Below are 25622 nucleotides of genomic sequence, written 5' to 3' on the forward strand. Positions count from 1 at the left end.
TCAACAAGGTGCCACATCCATTTATGATAAAAACTCTTACGATAGATACAGATTTAGAGGGAACATACCTCAACATAGTAAAGTCCTTATTTGAAAAACCCACAGCCAACATCATACTCAGTGGGGAAAAACTGAGAGCTTTTCCTCAAGGGTCAGGAATAAGACAAGAATGTCCACTCTCACCATTTTTATTCAGCGTAATACTGGAAGTCCTAGCCACAGCAATTAGACAACATACAGAAATAAAAGGCATCAAAATTGGTAAGGAAGAAGTAACACTTTCATTTCACTATTTGCAGATGACATGTTAACTATATGTAGAAAACCCTGAAGGCTTCCCTGAAAAACTACTAGAACTGATAAATGAATTAAGTGAAGTCACAGGATACAAAATCAATGTACAGAAATCTGTTACATTCCTATACATTAATAACAAAGTAGCAAAAAGTGAAACTAAGAAAACAATCCCATTTACAGTTGCACCAAAAGCAATAAAATATCGAGGAATAAACTTAACAAAAGTGGTGAAAGACCTATACTCCAAAAACTATAAAACACTGATGAAGGAAATTCAAGACAACACAAAGAAATGGAAAGACATTCCATGCTCATGGGTTGGAAGAACAAATATTGTTAAAATATCTATACTATCCAAAGTAATCTACAGATTTAATGCAATCCCTATCAAAATACCAACAAAAGTTTTCACAAAACTAGAACAAACCTAAAATTTGTATGGAACCACAAAAGACCTTGAATAGCCAAAGCAATCTTGAAAAAGAAAAACAAAACTGGAGGTATCACAATTCTAAATTTCAAGTTCTATTACAAAGCAGTAGTAATTAAGACAGTATGGTATTGGCATAAAAACAGATATATAGATCAATGAAACAGAATAGAAAACCCAGAAATAAGCCCACAATTATATGGTCAATTAATCTTTGACAAAGGAGGAATGAATATACAATGGGAAAAAACATTTTCAACAAATGGTGTTGGGAAAACTTGACAGCTACATGTGAAAGAATGAAACTGGACTACTTTCTTACACCATCCACAAAAATAAACTCGAAATGGATTAAAGACTTAAATGTGAGACCCAAAACCATAAAAGTCCTTGAAGAGAACACAGGCTGTAATCTCTCTATCGGCCGTTAGCAACATTTTTCTAGATACATCTCCTCAGGCAAAGGACATAAAAGCAAAAATAAACTACTGGGACTACATCAAAATAAAAACTTTCTGTGCAGCAAAGGAAACAATCAACAAAACTGAAAGGCAATTTACTGAATGGGAGAAGATATTTGCAAATGACATATCTGATAAAGGGTTAGTATCCGAAGTATACAAGGCGTTGATACAACTCAGTACCCAAAATGGGCAGATACATGAACAGACATTTCTCCAAAGAAGACACCCAGATGGCCAACAGACACATCAACATCACTCATCATCAGGGAAATGCACATCAAAACTACCAGGAGATATTATCAAATCAACAACACAAGAAATAACAGGTATTGGTGAGGATGTGGAAAAACAGGAACCCTCATGCACTGTTAGTGGGAATGCAAACTGGTGCAGTCACTCTAAAACAGTATGGAGCTTCCTCAAAAAAGTAAAAATAGAGCTGTCCTACAATCAAAGAATCACACTATTGGGTATTTACTCCCAAAATACAAAAACACTAATTCAAAGGGATACATGCACACCTATGATTATAGCAGTATTATTTACAATAGCCAAGATATGGAAGCAACCCAAGTGGCCATCGATAGATGAATGGATAAAGAAGATGTGGTACAGATATACAATGGGATAGTATTCAGCCATTAAAAAAAAAAATGAAATCTTGCCATTTAGCACAACATGGATAGAGCTAGAGAGTATAATGCTAAGTGAAATAAGTCAGAGAAAGACAAAACCATATGATCTTACTCATATGTGGACTTTAAGATACAAATGAGCAAAGGGAAAAAAAGTTCTCTCTTTTTTTCTAAGAGAGAACTAAGAAACAGATTCCAAAGAGAGAACTAAGAGTCATTTATTTATTTGACACAGAGAGAGAGAGAGAGAGCACAAGCAGGGGGAGCAGCAGAGGTAGAGGGAGAAGCAGGTTCCCCGCCGAGCAAGGAGCCCGATGTGGGGCTCGATCCTAGGACCATGGGATCATGACCCGCGCCGAAGGCAGCTGCTTAACCGACTGAGCCACCCAGGCGCCCTCAAGAATTCTTAACTACAGAGGATAAACTGATAGATACCACAGGGTGGGTTGGTAGGGTTATGGAGGAAATTGGAAATGGGGATTAAAGAGTACCCTTATCATGATGAAAAAATAAAATGAAAAAAGCAATAGCCTTCCTCTACACAAGCAATAAACAGTTAAAAGACATACTATTAGAGAAAAATCCCATTTGTAATAGCAACAAAGAAGATTAAATGCTCAGGAATAAATTTAACACAAAACTTTTATGTACTTGGAAGAAACTAAAGAATACATGAACAATGAAAGATGTTCAGTTTTGGTAGAGTTGCTCATAATATGTTCTTATAATTGTTTGTATTTCTTTGGTGTTGGTTGTGATCTCTCCTCTTTCATTCATGATTTTGTTGATTTGGGTCATTCCTCTTTTCTTTTTGATAAGTCTGGCCAGGGGTTTATCAATCTTGTTAATTCTTTCAAAGAACCAGCTCCTAGTTTCGTTGATCTGTTCTACTGTCTATGCCAGCAAATTAGATAACCTGGAAGAAATGGATGCATTCCTACAGATGTATCAACTACCAAAACTGAACCAGGAAGAAATAGAAAACCTGAACAGACCTATAACCACTAAGGAAATTGAAGCAGTCATCAAAAATCTCCCAAAAAACAAAAGCCCAGGGCCAGATGGTTTCCCAGGGGAATTCTACCAAACATTTCAAGAAGAATTAATGCCTGTTCTTCTGAAACTGTTCCAAAAAATAGAAATGGAAGGAAAACTTCCAAACTCATTTTATGAGGCCACCATTACCTTGATCCCCAAACCAGACAAAGACCCCATCAAAAAGGAGAATTACAGACCAATATCCTTGATGAACATGGATGCAAAAATTCTCACCAAAATACTAGCCAATAGGATCCAACAGTACATTAAAAGGATTATTCACCACAACCACGTGGGATTTATCCCTGGGCTGCAAGGTTGGTTCAACATCCGCAAATCAATCAAAGTGATACAATACATTAACAAAAGAAAGAACAAGAATCATATGATCCTCTCAATAGATGCAGAAAAAGCATTTGACAAAGTACAGCATCCTTTCTTGATCAAAACTCTTCAGAGTATAGGCATAGAGGGTACATACCTCAATATCATAAAAGCCGTCTATGAAAAACCCACAGCGAATATCATTCTCAATGGGGAAAAACTGAGAGCTTGCCCCCTAAGGTCAGGAACGTGGCAGGAATGTCCACTATCACCACTGCTATTCAACATAGTATTAGAAGTCCTAGCCACAGCAATCAGACAACCAAAAAAAATAAAAGGCATCCAAATCGGCAAAGAAGAAGTTAAACTTCCACTGTTTGCAGATGATATGATACTTTATGTGGAAAACCCAAAAGACTCCACCCCAAAACTGCTAGAACTCATACAGGAATTCAGTAAAGTGGCAGGATATAAATCAATGCACAGAAATCAGTGGCATTCCTATACACCAACAACAAGACAGAAGAAAGAGAAATTAAGGAGTCAATCCCATTTACAATTGCACCCAAAACCATAAGATACCTAGGAATAAATCTAACCAAAGAGGCAAAGAATCTGTACTCAGAAAACTATAAAATACTCATGAAAGAAATGGAGGAAGACACAAAGGAATGGAAAAACGTTCCATGCTCATGGATTGGAAGAACAAATATTGTGAAGATGTCAATGCTACCTAGAGCAATCTACACATTCAGTGCAATCCCCATCAAAATACCATCCACTTTTTTCAAAGAAATGGAACAAATAATCCTAAAATTTGTATGGAACCAGAAAAGACCCCGAATAGCCAGAGAAATGTTGAAAAAGAAAAGTAAAGCTGGCAGCATCACAATTCTGGACTTCAAGCTCTATTACACATTTGTCATCATCAAGTTAGTATGGTACTGGCACAACACAGACACATAGATCAATGGAACAGAACAGGGAGCCCAGAAATGGACCCTCAACTCTATGGTCAACTAATCTTCAACAAAGCAGGAAGGAATATCCAATGGAAAAAAGACAGTCTCTTCAACAAAGGGTGTTGGGAAAATTGGACAGCCACATGCAGAAGAATGAAACTGGACCATTTCCTTACACCACACACAAAAATAGACTCCAAATGGTTGAAAGACCTCAATGTGGACAGGAGTCCATCAGAATCCTAAAGGAGAACACAGGCAACAACCTCTTCGACCTCAGCCGCAGCAACTTCTTCCTAGATACATCACCAAAGGCAAGGGAAGCAAGGGCAAAAATGAACTATTGGGACTTCATCAAGATAAAAAGCTTTTGCACAGCAAAGGAAACAGTCAACAAAACCAAAAGACAACCGACAGAATGGGAGAAGATATTTGCAAATGACATATCAGATAAAGGGCTAGTATCCAAAATCTGTAAAGATCTTACCAAACCCAACACCCAAAGAACAAATGATCCAATCAAGAAATGGGCAGAAGACACGAACAGACATTTTTCCAAAGAAGACATCCAAATGGCCAACAGACACATGAAAAAGTGCTCAACATCGCTCGGCATCAGGGAAATCCAAATCAAAACCTCAATGAGATACCACCTCACACCAGTCAGAATGGCTAAAATTAACAAGTCAGGAAATGATAGATGTTGGAGGGGATGCCGAGAAAGGGGAACCCTCCTACACTGTTGGTGGGAATGCAAGCTGGTGCAACCACTCTGGAAAACAGTATGGAGGTTCCTCAAAAAGTTGAAAATAGAGCTACCCTACAATCCAGCAATTGCACTACTGGGTATTACAAATGTAGGGATCCGAAGGGGTACATGCACCCCGATGTTTATAGCAGCAATGTCCACAATAGCCAAACTGTGGAAAGAGCCAAGATGTCCAACAACAGATGAATGGTTAAAGAAGATGTGGTATATATATACAATGGAATATTATGCAGCCATCAAAAGGAATGAACTCTTGCCATTTGCAACGACGTGGATGGAACTGGAGGGTGTTATGCTGAGCGAAATAAGTCCATCAGAGAAAGACATGTATCATATGACCTCACTGATATGAGGAATTCTTAATCTCAGGAAACAAACTGAGGGTTGCTGGAGTGGGGGGTGGGGTGGGAGGGATGGGGTGACTGGGTGATAGACACTGGGGAGGGTATGTGCTCTGGTAAGCGCTGTGAATTGTGCAAGACTGTTGAATCTCAGATCTGTACCTCTGAAACAAATAATGCAATATATGTTAAGAAAAAAAGAAGATAGCAGGAGGGGAAGAATGAAGGTGGGGCAATTGGAGGGGGAGATGAACCATGAGAGAGACTATGTACTCTGAAAAACAAACTGAGGGTTCTAGAGGGGAGGGGGATGGGAGGATGGGTTAGCCTGGTGATGGGTATTAAAGAGGGCAGGTTCTGCATGGAGCACTGGGTGTTAATGCATAAACAATGAATCATGGAACACTACATCAAAAACTAATGATGTAATGTATGGTGATTAACATAATAAAAAATAATTCTCAAAAAAATAATATAAGAGGATACACAGGTATGCTTTCATTTATGAAAAAAGTATGTAGCAAAGACAAACCGAAACCTAAAAAGATTGTTTTTTGTAAAGGGCAACTGGGAAAGAAGTGGAAAGAAGGAGAAATGGAAATAGGGCAGCAGGGTTGAGGAGAGACTGACTCTTTGGCATGTATCTTTTTGTATCACTGTGACTTAGGGAACTATGGAAGTATTTCACATACCCCCTGAATATCGAAACAGTTAAAGCCAATCAAGGTGTGAAGGGAATGCAGAATGGCAAGAAGTCCTAACAAATAGCTCTGTGTTCTTCACAGTGATGTAGATTAGTAATTCTGAAATTACCTTGTGTGTATAATAGAATTGAACAGATTAGTAAATTGATTTAGATAATGAGAATAGAGTTTCTTACTCTTGTAAAAAGAAGTCATAATAAGGAAAGAAGGAAGGCTAAAATATACCCTCCAATTCTGGATTGGAATCAGAGGTATTTGCATAAGCTCACCGTTAATACACCCAAATACCGAAGTGTAGATGGGCATATATGTATGGGTTAGTGTACATCGGCATATTTCCTACTTCTGTTCACTGAGAGGGCCTAGAAGCAGTAACACCCCAGAAATAATGAGCAGACCTACTGCCCAGACCTCAGTCTGCGAACATTGTCTTCCAGTATAAAGAACCAGCACTCCTAGGAGAAGTGGTTGATTACAGGGCTAGGTCAGGAAAACTGCAGAATGAGCCTGCAGTATCTTATGATTCCAAAAACTAAGGATTTGAAGGAGCTTCTGATGGCCAAAGCTGGAACAATTTGAGCAACAAAATAATGTCAATGTTGGATTTTAGCCAACGGAATAAAATAAATATCAATGAGTGTATTTGTTTTTTGTTCTTTTAACAAAGTACTACACACTTAGCAGTTGAAAACAACACACATACCCTGTCTCACAGTTTCCATGGCCAGGCATCCAGGCACAGCCTCGTTCGGTCCTCTGTTTAGGGCCTCATAAGGCTGCGGAGTGTCAGATAGTCTGTCTTCTCATCTGGAGGCTCAACGAGGAAGAATCTGCTTCCAATCTCATTCAGATTATTGGAAAAATTGCCTGCGGTTGTGGAAGTGAGGCCCTCAAGTTCTGGAGGCTGCCTGTCCTTGCCATGTGGCTCAGTTCGCATCATGGGAGCTTCCTTCTTTAAGACCATTGGAAGCACGGGTCTGGTCAGAGAAGCCTGGGTCCTCTTTGAAAGTCGGGTCTGCACAACATCGTCACCCTTTTGATTATCTCAAAGCCAGCCGATTAGGGACTTTAATTATATCTGTAATACGCCTTTAATTTTGCCATGTAATGTAATTTTAGGAGTGATATTTCATTACTTTTGTTACATTCTTAGGTTAAAGCCAAGTCATGGGTTCTGCCCTCCGTCAAGAAGTGGGGATTACACGATGATGTGACTTGCTGGAAGTCATCCTGTAGCGTGTCTTCTACAATGAGTTTTTGTGGATAAAAATAAATAGTCTTAGGCGCCTGGGTGGCTCAGTTGGTTAAGCAACTGCCTTCGGCTCAGGTCATGATCCTGGAGTCCCGGGATCAAGTCCCACATCGGCCTCCCTGCTCAGCAGGGAGTCTGCTTCTCCCTCTGACCCTCCTCCCTCTCATGCTCTTTGTCTTTCATTCTCTCTCTCGCAAATAAATAAAATCTTAAAAAAAAAATTTTTTTTAAATAAAAAAAGAAAGAAATAGTCTTATAAATACATACACAAATGGGGAAGAAGAGCTAGTTCTTCCTCACAAAAGATTTCCATTAATAAATGCAGAAAGAAAGAAGGGAATAAAGGATCATCATTACAAACAGTATTGTAATAAACATTACAGACAGGGTTCTGTAATGGATGCTAAAGTTAGTGAGTGCAAGTTTGAGAGGGACAGGATTTGCATAGTCTCCAATATCTTCCCTAAGATACTCACAACTACAAAGGACAAAATAGTAATTTTATATTGGAGAGATTTGGTTGACACCTAACTTTTACCAAATTATCAAGGTAAACAGCACCAGAAATGAAACATACCAATGTCATGAGTAGTACTCGCCAAAAGCATCAAGTTCATAAAACATAAGGAAAGACTGAGGGTCTTTTATAGGCTGGAGGAGACTAAGGAGAAATAACTAAATGCAGTGTGAGATCCTAGAATGGAAGAAAGAAAAACAATGGTGAAATTCAAATAAGATCTTTAGCTAATAGTGTGGTACCATGTTAAGTGCTTCTAGATAATTGTATTATGGTTATATAAGATGTGAACACCAGGGGACATGGGCTAAAGGATTTATAGGAACTCATTGTACTCATTTTGTAATTTCTTTAAGTGTAAAATTAAAAGTTTTTAATAAAAAAATCATGGTATAGACTTCTGAGAGTTTTAAGTTGTCAACAGTAGAAAATCAGGTGACTTATTGATGCTTCATTTTTATTTTGTCGCACCAAGATTTTGTACAATATTGTATATATGGTCATTGGAGAATGAATACATAGCTGTAAAGTGGTGGGGTTTATTCTAACTCAGCATAGTTTTTTCCAGTTGTAAAGTTTTTTCCATTGTGTTTGCATCATTATAGACACAGACAAGGAGGAAATGGCTTTCTTTAAAAACTCCGTTTTAATGTTAAAGCCTTCCCATAAAGTTCGTTTGTTTACTATGCATGGCAATATTCTCTTTTAAAATAATTACCAAATTTTGTTTAAAAGGTTTTACTTACGAGAAACATATGTCCTGTAAAAATCTATGGTTTTGAGGGTATTTATTTAATTCATTTGGTTCAGAGGGCTCTGAATTTTCTTCTTTATATGGACCATGGACACAAATGAATCCTGTATTATATTTCTCAGACATATATTCTGATTCATCAGCTACTATGACTGTGCTTCGTTCTACCTATGCATATGGAGGATGAAGTTATTTCTTAGTAACTATGAAACTATTGGTGGAAAGATAGGGGGTAAAAACACATGGGGAACTTAAAGCGGTTTGCTCAAATCTGTCTTTACCAGGAAAAGGCTCTTGTTTATTTCTTTAAAGGATGGATTTAATAATAAATGTTCTCATTGCTGTAAAGAGGTATCTGTCTTAGAATTGCACCAGACAAGCATAGTGCTGCTTGGATGTGGCAGTATTTTATGAATTCATGAGATGGGTTTCTTACATCCTTTTTTTATTCTTACTTGATCTATTGTACGTGAGAGCAGTGCCTTGGGCGTGTAAGTAGTGGTGCCTATAGTAACGCAGAATTACTGTTCGCTTTGCTGTCATGGGTCTATGAATTCGGTCCGTCATACAGAAACAATCACTATAATGTAAGCACTTACTGTCTTCATGCAGCTGATTCCCCGGTGACATTTTAAAAAGTCAGGCTTTGGCTGCAGAGTGCTTTCCATTTCTAAATGGGCTGCAGATTTGGGAGCCTTAGGGCATTTCATAGGAAGCACATGACCCTGAGTAGACACAGCAACTTTTGTGTGTCTGTAGCCACATTGATGACCAGTGTTTACCCTTGAAATTGTTTTCATCCAGAATGTTGTTTTTTTTACTTTACATTTAATTATTTGGTGCTCACACTAATTTACTACAAATGTCTAGGAGTAGAATGAATGGCTGAATAGAGGCTGGGCTGTTTGTCCAGGGTTTTTATACACTAGGTGTGGCTGTAACTTACGAGCTACTCGTAGTGGTCTCTCCACACACACTTCTCAGTGTCTATAAATTCAGGTCTTGGTTTTCACTTTATTCGAGAATGAGAAGGGCATTTGAACCCAGGAGCACTCAGAAATACATTCACAGGTTTTACCTGCATTCTCTTCTGAAAGTGAGAAGCCTAAACTCCCAAAAACAATTTCAGGATTTTTAAAATAAGTTCTACTTTCACAACAATGTGTATGTATTATCTAAATGGAAAATCATCTTCCTGCCCCTCTGGCTGCCACAGTTACAGCTGTTATTGGAATTAGTAATGAGTGACAGTCCTGAGAGACTCTGGGGACTGTGCTCTTCCTGGTCTGTAGTCAGGCTGCCTGGCCTCACAGAGATGCCATTGGTTAGAAAGAGGAGAGGGTGATTGTTCAGCATAAAACGCCAGGCTCTGCAGCGTGACCTTCACTGGGTGAATTGGTGGTGATGTTCAATACATCAGTTTCTTTCTCTACTCAGTTGTGATTCTTGTAGCAATATACAAAACCATAGAAAAGTAGGTCCTATGATATCAGAGCAGTTAGCCTGACCTAGCATGATCATAGACCATAGTACCAGAGGGTGATGCAGGGAGATCCATATATGCTTGCATGTATGTATGTATGTATGTATGTATGTACCATGTAGGTATGTATATTTGTCTATTTCGGTCTTTCAGTTTATTTTAGTAAAGGAGGAGATTACAAGATAAAGCAGCAAGGTCTTCATGCCCTGAGAGCTAGCACCTTGAGGATTGGGCTAAATTCAGTTGCCTTCTTCAATAATATTTTTAGTCAAAATGTATCTAAACCTCTGAGCCAGAAAGTGAGTTGAGATCTCAAGTACCTCTGATGATTCTTAAATTTCAAAATCCTGTCTCCTGCCTTCACATGATTCATTGTCTCCCTTTAGTTAATAACAATAATAAGTATCTTTTCCTTTAATTCATATGCTCAGATTAAGGGCCATTAAATAACAAAGTTTTATTAATATTTGTTATGCTAATGAAGGGATTAAAGGAGTAAAAGACATGATTCCTGTCTCAAGGAGCTTACATTATAGTTTGAAGACAAACTGAGCACACATTAAATAAATGGAAATCAAATAGATGTTAATAGGTGCTGTTGCTTTATTAGCAATAAAGATCAAAAAAGTTGCAGAATACTTCCCTGTTTGATGCTAATATATACTACATTTTATAGTAGTATGTTTTATGTTTTTTCACAAAGGTCTTCTGTGTTTATGTTAAATCTCTGATTAATTATAAAGATTGTTTTAGAAATTGGTCGCTATTTCTACATTGAATAAATATTTACCAACGAAAAACTGTTGGCCACTCTGCATGCCTGGCCACTTGGAAACTAGTTCAAACTCAGGAGGAGGAGTTTAGTTCATTAGTCTTGGATTTTGTTAAGTGCGTTAAAGTATATGTCAGATCTCTGCTGCTAATTTATTTGTGAGTTTGGGAACTCCTTCAGTAAGAAATGAAACTTCTCAGGAGGTCATTTGCTGAATAATGATTATCCATGTTTCTTCTTCGTTTTACCAGAAAGGGGCAATGTAGCCCACTTTTTGAGCCCTCTTTCAATATGGGACCGTACCTTCTGTAATCGTTAAATTAAATAAATGTAACTTTGTCTTGGTTTTTGCACAATTGCAGTATTAATGTAGAGGGCTCCCCATCCCCGCTTCCCTTCCTGTGTTTTCCAGGCAGTCAGATGCCTCCTCAGCCACCTGGGAGCCAGTCAGAATCCAGTTCCCATCCTGCCTTGAGCCAGTCACCAATGCCACAGGAAAGAGGTCAGTCTTCAGTTCATATCTTATATATCTTTGTGTTTTGAGTATATAAGACTTACATGAATTTGGTCATCTTTCCATCTCCTTGTAGATAATGTTTCTTCATCAGATGAACAAAATAAGAACATACGTACAACAAATATGGAAGAGAAGGATGCTTTCTTGCAGATTAGGTGAAGTTTGACCAAGCACAGTTCAAGACGCAAAGAATATATAGGTCCACATAGCACCCATGAAGCATAGTTTATACATGACTATAGTCTGACAGTTGATCTAGCCAAGTAAAAGTGACTGTTAATGATGCGATTTGGGTATCAGTCCTAATGAAGTAAAATGTTGGAGTGTGTGTATGTTCAGCTGTTTTGATCAATTATATATCCCAGGATACTTAAACAGTAAAGATTTAAACACAGAGTAAGACCTTGTATTATACAATTGTAGTATCTTAGAACTAGAGCCAACCCGAGAGATTGTAGAGTCGCATCACCTCAACTTAACAACTAAAGAAACTGAGGACCAGAGAGCTGGTCATACTATCCTCGTTGTCAGAGGATAGTTAGGGCCAGAGCCAGAAAAAAGAACACAGGCTTTTCCTGAAGCCCTTGGACACGTGGGTTGTCCCACATCTGCAGACTCTTTGATCTTTAGCTCAGTTGTGCACATTCACCCCACATATTATTGCCTTGGTTGCGGCCTTTGGCCCTCATTTGTTTATGTCTGTCTACTTTCTCTCCTTCTGTAGTAAAGCTGCTTTTGTTGGTGCTGATTTTCATCCAGACTAGTGCAGACCAGGGTTTACACGCCTACCACACCTACCACACCACATGGTGCTGTGTCAACGCACTTCCCCCGCCAGTGAGCCAGTGGGAGCACGTGAAGCGTGTCACTTGTGCTCTCCCTCAGGCGCATCCAGAAGACGGAAGTGGCTAGCTTGGTAGCTGCTGTTTAAAGGCTCCCGCCCCTCACTCTTATAATTATGCCTGTATGAGTTGTACAGATGATGATTTGCTTCTAATTGGAATTAAAAGGTTTCAGTTATTTTACATGTTTAATAACTCAGCGCCTCATGCTTTTAGAAAGTAATGCCAGTCAGAAGATGGATTAGTCCTAGCTACGTATCAATTGTGTTAAAATGAATATTTAGTAGGAATAAAGTGAAATTTTTATTTTCTGATACCGCTACATATTTAACTTTTTAATTATAATTTAATGTATAGCTAACACATTAATTCCCTTATTGAGATACTACAGTATGTCTTGCTAATGGGATAGTTAATGGTTTTCAAACTACAGGGTGTATAGGAATTACCTGGAGAACTGGTTAAAAGAGACTTCTGGGCCACACACAGCCCCAGATTTCTGACTCAGTAGGCTTGTGGTGGGCCACTTAAGATCTGCATTTTGGACACGTTCCCAGCTATTGCTGATGCTGCTGATCTGAGGACCATACTTTGAGAACCACTGCCTTAATGATACTATAATGTGTTCTGATAATTGTGTGGTATGTGCACTTGTTTCTCTAAACTTCCCACTGAATCCTCCTGCGAACCAGTCTTGCACCTCACATCCTTTTTCTGTGTTAACTCTTCGGGTCTCTGGTCCTCTGGAAGTTCATGGAGGGCATCCTGGCACCACGCAAGGGGGAGTTCTCTCCAAACTCCTTCACTTGCCCTTGGGTTGCACCTGCATTGTGTCGCCAGGTCAGGGAGGTGGAGAAAATGAAGCATGAGAGACACTGTCCTGCACTGGAAACCTGCTCGGGCCAGAGCCAGAGCTAAGATGAAGACATTTGTCATTTCCTTTAACGCTCACCATAACCCTGTACCGCCATTCCCACTGGGGGAGTCCACTTCTCCGGCAAGCATCCGAGGGTAAGAGGTTCCCTATTTGGAAGTACTACAATTCTCACCTTTATTGCTAAGAATTAAAAGAGAGAAACCCCTTCCAGATCGTCCAGCAATGTGGCCCCCAACCTCTTGCAGCTAATATGTGTTTAAGAAATTTGAAAATGTAGGGCGCCTGGGTGGCTCAGTCAGTTAAGCGACTGCCTTTGGCTCAGGTCATGATCCTGGAGTCCCTGGATCGAGTCCCGCATCGGGCTCCCTGCTCGGCAGGGAGCCTGCTTCTCCCTCTGACCCTCCCCCCCCACCATGTGCTCTCTCATTCTCTCTCTCTCAAATAAATAAATAAAATCTTTAAAAAAAAAAAAAGAAATTTGAAAATGTAAAAAGCCAAATGTGACCCATGCTGACACAATGAGAAAACACAGTTAAATTAAACTTTTAACTTAAACAGGCACCTGGTGGTGCAGTCAGTTAAGCATCCAGCTCTTGGTTTTGGCTCAGGTGGTGATCTCAGGGTCCTGAGATCAAGCCCCACGTCGGGCTCTGCGCCCAGCATGGAGTCTTCTTAGGACTCTCTTTCACTCTCCCTTTGCCCCTCCCTCCTGAAAATAAATAAATAAATCTTAAAAAAAAACTTTTAGCTTAAACAAATACATTAGCAAGCAAAATCTAGAGTTTTCTTCTGGTGTCACTATGTAAAAACCATTGTGTAGATATGTTATTTTTTTTCCATCTTCATTGTATATAGTGTGGTTTTGGTAACTGCTAATGGATACATAACAATCTGGGTGGTTATAATGTCCATTTCCTTCAAATAGCAAATATAAATTTTATAATTTGCTAAATCTGAACTGATTTTTATGAATATGTTCCCCAAACTTCCTCTGAAAGGCTGCTAAAGATGTTATGTGCATCCCTTATGTGCCTTTTGTTGGATGGACAGCCCCCTAAACGGGAAAACTTTGTATTTCCAAACAGCTCGTAAATGATGCTTTGCCATGGGATGCCTGGGTGGCTCAGTCGGTTAAGCATCTGCCTTCGGCCCAGGTCATGATCCTGGGGTCCTGGGATTGAGCCCCGTGTCAGGCTCCCTGCTCAGCAGGGAGTCTGCTTCTCCCTCTCCTTCTACCCCTCCCCCTGCTTGTTCTTTCTCTCTCTCTCTCTCAAATAAGTAAAATCTTTAAAAAAAAAAAATGATACTTTGCCATGCGTGAGTTAAATTTCTACCAAAATTGGACAGCAAAAAAATTTTTTTTTTGATGGCTTTGTTATTTGTTAAAATCTAGGAAGAAATGTTAATTCTTAATGATATTTGATCAGGTATTTTAGTGACAAATGACACAGTCATTATAATGCTTTGATAGAATATAACATTTTTCTTGTCTGTTTTATCATCATTGGGTGTGTACCAACAGTATATACAGTACAAAGTAGATTTGAGAAAACACTTGCTAGAAAATTCCCCGGTGTTGAAAATTCCCCATGTATTGAAAAGTAATTTAGCTTCATGTATGCCTTTACAATTGATATATCCACCTGCCCCTATTGAGGGAAGTGAGGAAAGAAACAGAGAGGAAAAAAGTATGTTGATGAGTTAGCATCTTCAAAAAAAAAAAAAAATTCTCTTAGAAACCATGGACCTTGATAGACAAGAACATAGCTCCTATGCTGCTGAGTACTAAAATAACCAAGTTGAGCAATTCCTTTTACACTTATTTTGTTTTAATAAGTAAGATTAAGATAAGAGAGTAAGATTCCAGTTACACACATCTTTAATGTATCTACGGGGGGAAGTGCCTGGGTGGCTCAGATGGTTAAGCATCTGCCTTCAGCTCAGGTCATGATCCCAGGGTCCTGGGATCGAGGCCCACGTCGGGCTCTTGGCTCAGCGGGGAGTCTGCTTCTCCCTCTCCCTCTGCCTCTCCCCCTGCTCATGCGCTCTCTCTCTTTCGCTCTCTATTTCTGTGTCTCAGGTGAATAAATAAAATCTTTAAAAAAATAAAAATCTACAGAGAATAGATTTTCTCTAATAGGAAAAAATCTAGAAACATACTTGCCTGGAGACAATGGCACAAAGCAAGAGATGCAGCCTACTTCTGTTTGGTGGTGTGGTTTCCTGGTTATTCCCCAGAGTCCTCATGAAAGACAGCAGGACTGTTAACGCTACTCAGAAGCCTGGCTCCCCCCAGGCTCAGGAAGCTGAACTCTTGCCCTGCCATCATTCCTTCCTACTTGGTCCTTGGATTCCTGTGCAGGAAGAACATGTCTTAATAAACTCTATACTCTGTTGAGAATTTTGCAAACCTCAAGCTGTCCTGGGATCTGAACCACATTTGTATCTGCAAGGCCATGTCCTCTTCCCAGAGCTGGTTGCTGAGTCAGGTGCAGAGTCGGTATGCTGCCCAGATTCCCAGCAGCCCTACAGTGCCCTCCGATCTGGTGGGTCTGGGGCCAAGTCTGTCTAAGGTCATCAGTCACAAATCCATTTCCCCACATTGTATGTATGCAAACATAACTGAGTTTCTGCAGTTTTATATTTTCCATCTACAAAAGCTATGTTTGCAAGGAAATATGGATATGGCCAGTGTCCCCAGGTACAAAGAAAGGGACACATTTTAGGTATTTATTGGCCTCTTTGCTGTCCTATAGTGCTGTCCCTACACTCTGATCTGCTCTCCCATACAGCACCTGGCTTAGCGCTCTCCTCTTTGCCCCTCATGTGGTGCTAGAACCTCCTACTAACTGAATAAAGAAAATGAGTTCAAATTCTTTGGTCTTAACTGCTTCATTATTGATGTAAGTTTAAAAGAAGAAAGGTCAAAACTTCAGTTTAGTCTTCTGTAACACATTCGCCACTGGGTTTTATCTTAAATCTTCTCTCTGTAGTCCTCACATAACAAAATGAAGAATTGCTGTTAAAGCCCTTCACCAAAAAAATCAAGCAGTATAAATTATGCCACCCAAGGCATTGGAGAAAGCATCCAGATAATGCTAAAAAAAAACTAAAATAAATGTTACGAGAAAATCTTAGCTAACAAGTTTAGGTTAGTTTTATCCTTCTTGTATAATCTTCAACTTGTATATCTTAAAATTTGAAGAGAGCAATAGGAAATGGCTTCCTAATGTGTTGCCCTGTTTTCCAAGAGGGCTTGGAGGGAATATCTACTCAGTCATCTGAGTAGATAAATAAGTATAATTATTATTAACATTAAAATGATTGCATTTTTAACCCCCATAAAATGTTAAGCTTAATGAAACTAGCAAATGCCCTTCTAGTTATTGGATTAGCAATTAGGTGAAAACGTTTCAAGAAGGCTTATTTATTTGGACAGATGTAGAGAGGTCAGAATTAATTTTTTGAAAACCTTTTAATTGAATTCCCTTTTAATTTTCACAGTGGTGTCTAGTTAAATATTCATGGTAATGCTGGTGGTTTTCTGAAGGTCTGAACTAGATCTGGATTCTCAGAATCAACGTAGGTGATTTAACCCTTTTCATCTGGGAGGTCAGCAGGGACTTCCTTAGTGTAATCCCATAGCATTTGAATAATTAGAAGGTAGTAATGAGGATTTAATTAGTCCTTGAGATATGCTGAAAGCAGAGCCACTACGAACTTTCCCTTTTGGACACGGATTGCAAGCAGAGTTGACGCTTCTGCAGGACTGTGATGTGCTAGGAAATGTATTCTGTTGCTGGAGGAGGCTCTTTGGCACCATTCTGTGACCGTCAGATCTGCACGGAAGGTATCCTGGGTGAAATCTTCCAGAATTACTGAATAGCACCCTCCCCCCCACCCGCCTTCATTCTTGTCCATCTACATGACAACCTTTCTTCTCTTTTTACTATTTAAACAGAGTTGTAGTCAAAGCGCACAGGCTTACTGTACCTGATGGAGAATTGGCTTTCTCTGTTACCAGTGACAGCAGATTAGACAAGCTAGACGAGTGGTGGGTTTACTCTGTAGTACACAAGGACAATAGACAAGGAGAAAATAACAAAATCCAGCCAAACTCTGTTCTTGAACGTGCTGACTAAAGAGTCCCAAAATTCCAGTCTTTGGAATCTGATCTTCACAATGATATTTATCAGTAACTCCATGTTTATGAATATAAAGAGTGCCATTATCCAGAAAAGGTGTGTAGCACAGAGGTGGGATGGGACATTTAGATGTTTTTCTTGTGTGCCCACCCTGAAAAGGTGAATCAGAATTTGTATACGTCACAAGTATGAGGTTTCGAATGTACCTATTTTGTGTAGACTGAATAGACTACATCTTCATTTTTCTCCTATTTTTTCTTTTGTTATTAATCCCAAATGTTAACTGACTTGGTATAATTTTATTCTCACTGCTTAGTGGTATATTTGATCTTCTTTCTGAAGTCCAAACAGAATTCCTCATCAAATTTCTAGGCACATTCTATTTGCTTAGGGCAAATCTTTCTTACTTTTAATGCCAAGGGCAAGAAAAGAAAGCTCTTAAAATTAATCGAGTCTTTTACTATAAATTAGACCGAGCTCTTGAGGGCCAGAACTGAATTTTTTTTAGACTCTGTATTTCTATGTCTACAACAGAGCCTCATGTATAGTAGATGTTCAACCAAGTTTGAGCTGGACAACACAAAATAATGCAGCCTTCACACCAATTCAGAAGTTTCAAATGGTTTCAGAGCACAGAACAATCAAAGAACAAAATATCTTGTGTTCTTAAATTTTAATTTAAGAATATTGTCTCAATTTTACCATGATAGGTCATTTGCTGTGGTGTAGGCTGTTTCCCTCTCTTAAGACATGGTGGGCATTTTGATCTTGCACCAAATGAAAGCTACCACTTCTGCTACCCATCCTTCCTGGACGTATTTCTATAACTGTACAGACATGACATCAGGCTGAGCTGGAGTCTTCCCACCTGCAGCCTGGCATTAAATGAGTTGTCCAGAGGCCACTGCACCCCCCCCCCACCTTACCCCAACCAGGCTCTTTATATCTTAGGAATATTTAAATGGAAATAAGTAAAAATTTTGAGAAGTTTTTAATGCTATTAGCTGGATTCATGGCAATATTTAGATCACAATTAGTTTTGAAAATTTTTTAATGATTTTGAATATCTTAATTGACCTAACTTCTTAATTTTCGAGAACAGATTAACAAGTTAGCTCAAAAATGGAGACCACCAAGATGATTGTTAAGGAGTTGGAAGTAGGATTGAAGATTTTTTTTTTCTGTTTCTGCAAACCACAGAAACGATTTGTTCCTCTTTCTTTTGGATTCTCAGTTTTAATATGACAGTAAATCTGCACATTCTGAAATGTTTTCATGGGGTATGTTGGTTATCAGAAAGTGTTCTCTTACTTGACCTTTCTAATTACCCTTGATATATAAAGGTGTTCTTACCATTTGTGAGCGCACCAAACATAAAATGGTGCTGCCTTTCAGCACAAGGCTATTATCAAAAAGAGAAAATGTATCACTTTCCAAATGTCTTGCTGTGTAAGTCTAGTAGATCAACGTGTTAAAGCATTAGCGATCGTCTGCCCCCACCCCCAGATGCAATTAATTCAGCCTCCGCTCTTAATTGAGGACTCCTTTTTTTATAATCCGTGACAGACGAAAATAAAGTCAAATGGGAGGTCATATACAAGAGAGAGTATCTAGGAAGCTGTTTGTAATTTCCTCAGCCCCAGAGCTCTGCCTCTGGGCTGGATTGTAGACCCAGCCAATGCTAGCCTAGTGAAGGAAATAACAGCATAGGGCTTGTATCAGGGTTATCCTTCCATTCCTCTTAAGTCCGCTATCCAGAGATCTGCTCACCAAAAAGCTGGGAAAACAAATATCACATACAATAAAAGTCCATTATATTCACTGAGGAATCGTCAGTCGAAACTTTAGAATATTTTCAAAGGTGCATGGTTTTGTCACTCTTGCTATATGCAATAATTTTTTCGAATTGCCAATTAAAGCTTGCTTTTAATAGTTAACCTCATTTGTAATTGGCTCATTATTCTTCACTGGAAGTATTTGAGAACATCTGGATCTTAGGTAAATTCCACATTGTGTATTACATGCACTTATTTGTAATAACGTGTTTTCTCCTGTGCCTTATGGGTCTGTACCTCAGGGAAGGACCATTGTCTGCCCAGTTTGCCAAGCCAGAAGGCTAGAAGGCATCCTGGACGCCTTTTTTTCTCCCATCTGCCCCCCACTAGTCATCATGTTCCGTGAACTCTACCCCTGCAGTGTATTCCATGCATCCCCTCTTCTTGGTGTCCGCTGTCACTGCCCTGCCCCAGGCACCCCCGCTCCCTGGGTACCTTCAGCAACCTCCCAGCTCTTCTTCCTGTCTCAGCTGTGTTCCCTTTCAGTCACTTTTCCATGCTGAGTCTGGAATGGTCTTCTCCAGGCGGCTGGTTGGATTATGTGATTCCCTGCAGCCCAGGAGCCCCCCTTTGCCTTGGAGGAAGGCTGCACTGAGGTGCTTGTTTATGAGGCTGTTTCTTACCCCATGCCAGCCTTCCTTTCTGGCCTTACCTCTCATCACCCCGCTGCCTCTCATCTCCAGCCAACCGAACCTCTTTTAAGATCTTTATATAAACTCTTCTCTCCGTCATTTTTGCCACCCACACCTTGACCCCAACCCCACCCTGGCATGCCCCTCCCTTGCCCATCTTTACTGATCCTTCGGGCCCTCCATAGCCTGACACCTGGTAGGTCTTTGAGTCCATATTTGCTACACAAACAAATGAAGGAAGCATTACCTGTCGCAGTGGTGCTCCCAACAGCCAGGCACCGTCCCAGTGAGCCTGGCTGTGCTCAGGACCCATTGTCGGGATTATCAGTGGAATTCTCCGTGACCAGAGCTCTGGGACCGATGGTAAGGACCACTGGCCCTGTTCAGTCTCCTACCTGCATGCTTGTGTAGTACATGCTTTTTCTCATTTTAATCTTCAGGGAGTTTGAAAGCAAAAAACCTGGCTTTAGGTGCAAGCTTTACCACTTAACTAGTTTTGTGACCTTGGACAATTAAATCTCTGCTTCCTCATATATAAAGTGAGGATCAGTGTCCTTTGGATTTATTGCATGGATCAAATGCAACCTTGTATACAAAGGTTATAAATTGGGAAGCCCTGGGCGCCTGGATGGCTCAGTCGGTTGAGTGTCCCGACTCTTGATTTCGGCTCAGATCATAATTTCAGGGTCATGAGGTTGGGCTCCATGCTGGGCATGGAACCTGCTTAAGATCCTCTCTCTCCCTCTCCAAAAAAAAATAAAAAGTAAAATAAATTGTGAAGCCCTATGCAAATACTAATAATAAACATAAGCATCAGGCACAAAAGATTCAGGGGAGACCTGGGTTGTGAAAGCCTTGAAGAGCAGTTTCTTTGCTGCTTCCAGCACATAGTAACACACATAAAATTGTCTTTGCTCTCTGCACCGAAGCGGACTTTTGCAACTAATACTCGAAAGATTTGTGTAAGGAAAGGCTGGGTATTTTGCCCCCATCTACCATCTGGGTAATCAGTCTGATCCTTCCCAGGACTCTCATTTGCCCAGTGATAGATGATGTCAGTAGCCGAGAGGGTTCTGTGGGTGTGGATGGGGAGAGCTTAGATGCTCACGTCTGTGCCCCTGCATTATAGGGCGCTGCAGTGGCAGGAAAGGAAGAGGGAGCGATTCTGCCAGTTAACCTGATAGCACAGCTGGGAGAGCGCTGGGGGGCCTGGGTTACAGCCTTGAACGGGTCATTAGTTTTTGTCTTCCTCTAAGCAGTTCATGTTGTGAAGAGAAGCAGGCAGGCAAATAAACACTGGAGATATTAAAATGTAACAAGAATATTCTTTAAAATCTATTTTTCTCCCCAAATGGGAATCTGACACCTATTTGGGATGAGAAATCGCTCTGTCTGTCTTTATAGTCAGGAGACTCTCTGCTTAGGTGGTACAGCGTGTGACCATTATTTCACACATGTGGGGAAACATCTTTTACTGAACTGGCTTGAAGAAACAAGGCAGTTCTGTGAATTTTTAACAGATGCCAACGTGAAAACAAATTGTCCATGTGCCAAAGGAAAAACGTGCTTTGCTTTCCAGTGGCTCATAGAACCTTGGTGCTTTACTGGTGTCCTGACGGTGCTAGAGCTTTCCAGAGGCACCTCTGATGAAGAAATGACATTTTTGTGTAATTGGTCCTATGCTCTCTTGCTCCCCTGCATTAGCCTGGGCACTCTTGCTCTTCCTTTGCTGTTTTCTCTTTGATGCACAGGATGAACTGTGGTTTGGGCTTTGTGTTTGCCTCAGTGTTTTCCAACAGGATTTAAAAGTCCCTTACAGTTGTAGAATTTGTTGGGCTGCCTGAAGAGGAAGAGGATGTATGTTTGGAGGCTTAGATCCACGTTAAGATGCCTTCCAATTTAATAACCTGAAATTTCCCATTTTTGCTTGACTATGTCTTTGACCTTGTTTCTAAATCAGGTTTGTACACCCTTCGACTTAGGGATGCACTTCCATTAGATGACCCTTGCCCCTGTCAGTGACTGTTCTGGAGTTGGGACAGCCTGCCATTGCCTATTTGGATTCGCAAAGCTTTCCACTGTATTTTCTTCTATCTCATCTCCCCCAAATATGTCTTCTGGCCACTTTACTTTTTATCTTAAATATAATTTCATTCTATTTTTGAGAATTTTTGAAGTCCTCCTAAAGGTATCTCTGTCTTATCCAATGAAGAGTTTTTCCTCATTCCTGCAGCATAAAAAATAGTCTATGTTCATCTCTTATGTGGAAAATGTGATTCGTTTATAATGGTTGTGCAAATCAGTTTAATTTCTTTTAATATGTTAAGGTTTAGATAGTAACACTGGATCTTTCCTATAAAACAATTTTTTCCAGATAAGAGAATTATATAACTTTTTTTAAAACCAGGAAAAATATCCACTTAATAAACCACAAATACTACAGTGCTGAAGAAAATATTCGAAAGGTCCTAAAAACTCACTTAATCTAATAGTAATAAAAAGAAAGATTTTAGAAATGCTAATTCTCAATTAGACCAATTTTCTAAGTTGACAACAAGGGATTTTTTTTTTTTTTTTTAATTCAGAAAGAAAAAATGTCTCTTTGGCTTAGTCTCTAATATGGGTCTCTATTATGGAGATCAGTAGCATTTTTCCTAAACTTAACATTACTTACAGCGCCATGTAATAAGAATAGATTGTTTGTCTTGAATTTTCCACTGATACTAATACAAATATCTGTAGAAGAATGACACTAAAGAAAACAGTCCTTAACGTGCAGACTGAGTGAGTCCAGGTAAGATTCTGGCAACCCTCCCTCCATTCCCATCTTTAGCTATTGATTGGTTACATAGAATATAGCAACCAAAAAATTATCAAATTGTAATTAAATATCTAAACTAACACAGTGTGCCTTTGGAATACACGTTAGGGCAAGTTATTAGCATCTTACTAGGTGGCGGAAACAAGCCTGGCTAAGATTAGGCTTTTCTCACATGAGCTTCAGAGCTCCATGACAGGGCCCCAGCCAAAGGGCAAGCACTTCTTCCTTCTGGCCCAAGGTCTCAGGTGGTCTTTCTTATAAGTAGAAAGAGAATTGTCTGCTTTAACTACCCCTCCCCCACGCGTGCGTGTGCACACACACACAAACCTAATGGGTTGATTCATCCATTGCATAAATGATTATCAAGCTAGTCATTAGTCATAGGTCCTTATAACCCAATGGTCAACAAAAGTCAAGATCCTTGCTCTTTACCTTAATAGTCAATTCAGGCACTTGACAGGAATCTTGATATTTCTCTCTGTCTCTCTGTATCTTTCTCTCTCTCTCTCTCTCTCTCTCTCTCTCTCTCATTTCAGTGGGCAAACTGGGGAATCTGCCAGATCAGGAAGGTTGTATGCTGAGTCTTATGCTGCTCAGAGCTAATCAGTATTGTAGCTATTGGTTGCGTGGCCTGAAACTGACAAGCTTAGCTTTTCTGAGCCAAATAACATGGCCGGCCAATTATTTCTGGAACTAGCTCTCTGGAAAAGGGCAATGCTTTCTGGATAGTCGACTGGGTGAGGCAAGCTACCCATCAGCTGCGACTGGCTCTGTTGGAGGAGGTGTAGAGCAGGCAGGCCCAGACGACGACACAGCGTGTGCTGCCTGGGGAAGGGCAGCAGGCTGTTTGCCCAGAGCCTCACAGGGTATGGCATTTGTCACCTCAGTGAATGCACCACGGTCCAGGGACTTGCAGCTCTTTTTGGCTTCACTGTGACGGATGGTTTGTAGGGGAGCCTGGCAAAGGGAAGCTAGTTCGGAAACTTGGGCGTCATTCCAACAGGAAATAAATGGTGGGTTGTCTTTAAAATAATATGAATAATAACAGCTATCACTTAGGGAGCCTTTCCCTGTGTGCAGGCCCTGAGCTGCGTGGTGTTCATATCGTTTTCTCATTTAATCTTAGGAATGTAGGCTCGCTTGTCATCTGCATGTTGCAGAAAAGGAAACAGGCTTAACTATTAACTAACTGGCCTGAAGTCCCCTAACTATGAGTGTCACTTTGCAGTGACAGTGGAGATGGACCAAGTGGATGTATTTGGCAGATATTTAGGGGACAGAAACAGCCATGCTTTCTGCTTGTTGGGATTTGAGCTGTCAATTGTGCCTTCCTTGAAAAGCCGTCTTCCTTTCCCTGGAAACAGTTCTTCAACTATACTGTGAATTGAGGAGCCAGGCCACCATGTTTATGAAGGTCTTTTTGTAAAGCAAAAGTAAATGGGCTCGTAATGAACGTGTTTTCGTACTCCTTAAAAACACGTATTTGGTGCCAGTTCTGTGCCCAGCCCCTCACCTGGTCCCGAAGAAGCAGATGCGGAGAGAATGGGTTTGTGGGCTGCAGCAGGCGGCTGTTTGGGCAGAAACAGGCACATGAGCCTGTAATTTGGCAGTGAGGTACCTACCGTGCCTCATGGTGCTTTCTGAGCCTACGAAGCACCTGCTTTTCTGGAAGGCCGAGGAGTGCCGTGGAAGAGAGCAGGAGTGGGGCTGGGAAAGACTGGAGTCTGTGCGCTACACGGAGACGAACGGCCTGTGGACACACTGTGGGACACACTATGAAAACCGCATACTCACCAGAGGACACGGTCTAGCATTTTGTTTTCAAACCGTGCCTCCAATTAGTGAGTTTTTAATTGAAAAAAAAAAAAAATTTAAATAGCAGAGTGCATTTCACATAATAAGGGTGGAAATTGTTTTGTGAAGCAGTGTGCGTGTGAACCAGCCTGTGAGTATATAAACATAGGCTCACCTACACACTGGATCGTGATATAAAATCTGTTTCTCCCCTATGGATTGTGGTTAGCAATGTTTTAATACTTTGTGAGCCTCAGGGTCTTCATAGTTGTTTTGAAGTTTAAATGAGCTAATAAAGAACTAAGCTATTAGCATGTAATGTATGTTCATTAAATGTCAACTGTTATTGACAGTGAGTGGCAACATTGTCTGGCACATGACAAGTAGTCAATAAACATTTATTAAGTGAAGGGACACGCCCAGGCTTGCCGGTCTAAAGCAACCTGGTGCCCACGGGGAGAAAAAAGTGTCTGACTGATCAAAACCGAGTGGGGACGCTATGATGGAGCTGGAGAAATAGGTCAGGCCAAATTTGGAAAGACTTGTGTGCTGGCCTAATAAGTTTGGACTTCATTCTGTTAAGCAATCAAGAGTCAGGGACTAGTTTTTGAACAAACACGATCGACAAATCCCTGGAGCGATGAGGAAGGACGGGATTCAGAGCATAAGTGAAGGCGTGGGCCTTGCGTATGAGTGAAAGATCCCCTTCTGCTGAGAGCAAAACACAGGAGGTTGGGGCGTGGACATGGATGTTGGTGGGTGAGGGGGCAGGACGTCGTGAGGGCTGGTGCTGCCCGCCCCCGGGTTCCGTGGCTTCATCAGCTCCCTTGGTCATCGTTCCCTGTGTGATAGGTTTTATTTTAAGTTCTTCCAAGACAAGGATCATATCGTGTCCTTTTTCTCAGGGCTCTCTCATTCTCCCCACCTTCCGTGAGTGTCAGAGTAGAATTGGAGCTCGCTGGGAGAAGGTGTGTGTCAGGCTGTTGTGTTGAGTCCCCTAGTGTGATCGCTGAGATCCGAGCTCGCACGGGGAAGGAAGGGCTCGCGGCATCACTGCAAAGGAGACAGTCATGCTTTTGTCTGGTGTCCTCATGGTGGCTTTCGGTTTAGAAAAGCACTTCTGCATATGCTGTCCTTATTTCACTCAGAATGATCCTGGAAGGGGGGAAGGAAGGTGGTGCGGTTACACACAAGCGAGCCCGTGGGTCCACACAGTGGGTCGTAGAGGCAGCTCCTGACCCACGTCTCATGACTGCAAACAGACGCGGCGTGTTTCCTTTGCTCTGAGGGTGTAGCTTTCCCTCTCTGTCCCCCCCAGCAAAGGGCAGCTCTGATGTTTCATATCAGAAGTGCACCTGTTCGTTTGGAACGTGGTAGTACAAGCGTGTGTGTCTGTATACACATGTAGTGAAGGACT

At 40.6% G+C, this 25622-nt stretch overlaps 1 protein-coding gene across 7 annotated transcripts in view; it reads left to right on the forward strand.

The window, feature by feature from the left end:
* The window catches only part of LOC118001829 (AT-rich interactive domain-containing protein 1B), a 439380-nt gene that overhangs the window by 329429 nt on the left and 84329 nt on the right, over positions 1-25622 (forward strand). For all 7 annotated transcript variants that reach the window (XM_034991980.1, XM_034991981.1, XM_034991985.1 and 4 more), the window contains one exon: positions 11155-11244. In XM_034991980.1, coding sequence (XP_034847871.1) covers positions 11155-11244 — 90 coding nt within the window. The remainder of the gene's footprint in view (positions 1-11154; positions 11245-25622) is intronic.

This window comes from Mirounga leonina, unplaced genomic scaffold, assembly GCF_011800145.1.
Source record: "Mirounga leonina isolate KUSES-001 unplaced genomic scaffold, KU_Mleo_1.0 Mir_54, whole genome shotgun sequence".
Taxonomy (NCBI): Eukaryota; Metazoa; Chordata; class Mammalia; order Carnivora; family Phocidae; genus Mirounga; species Mirounga leonina.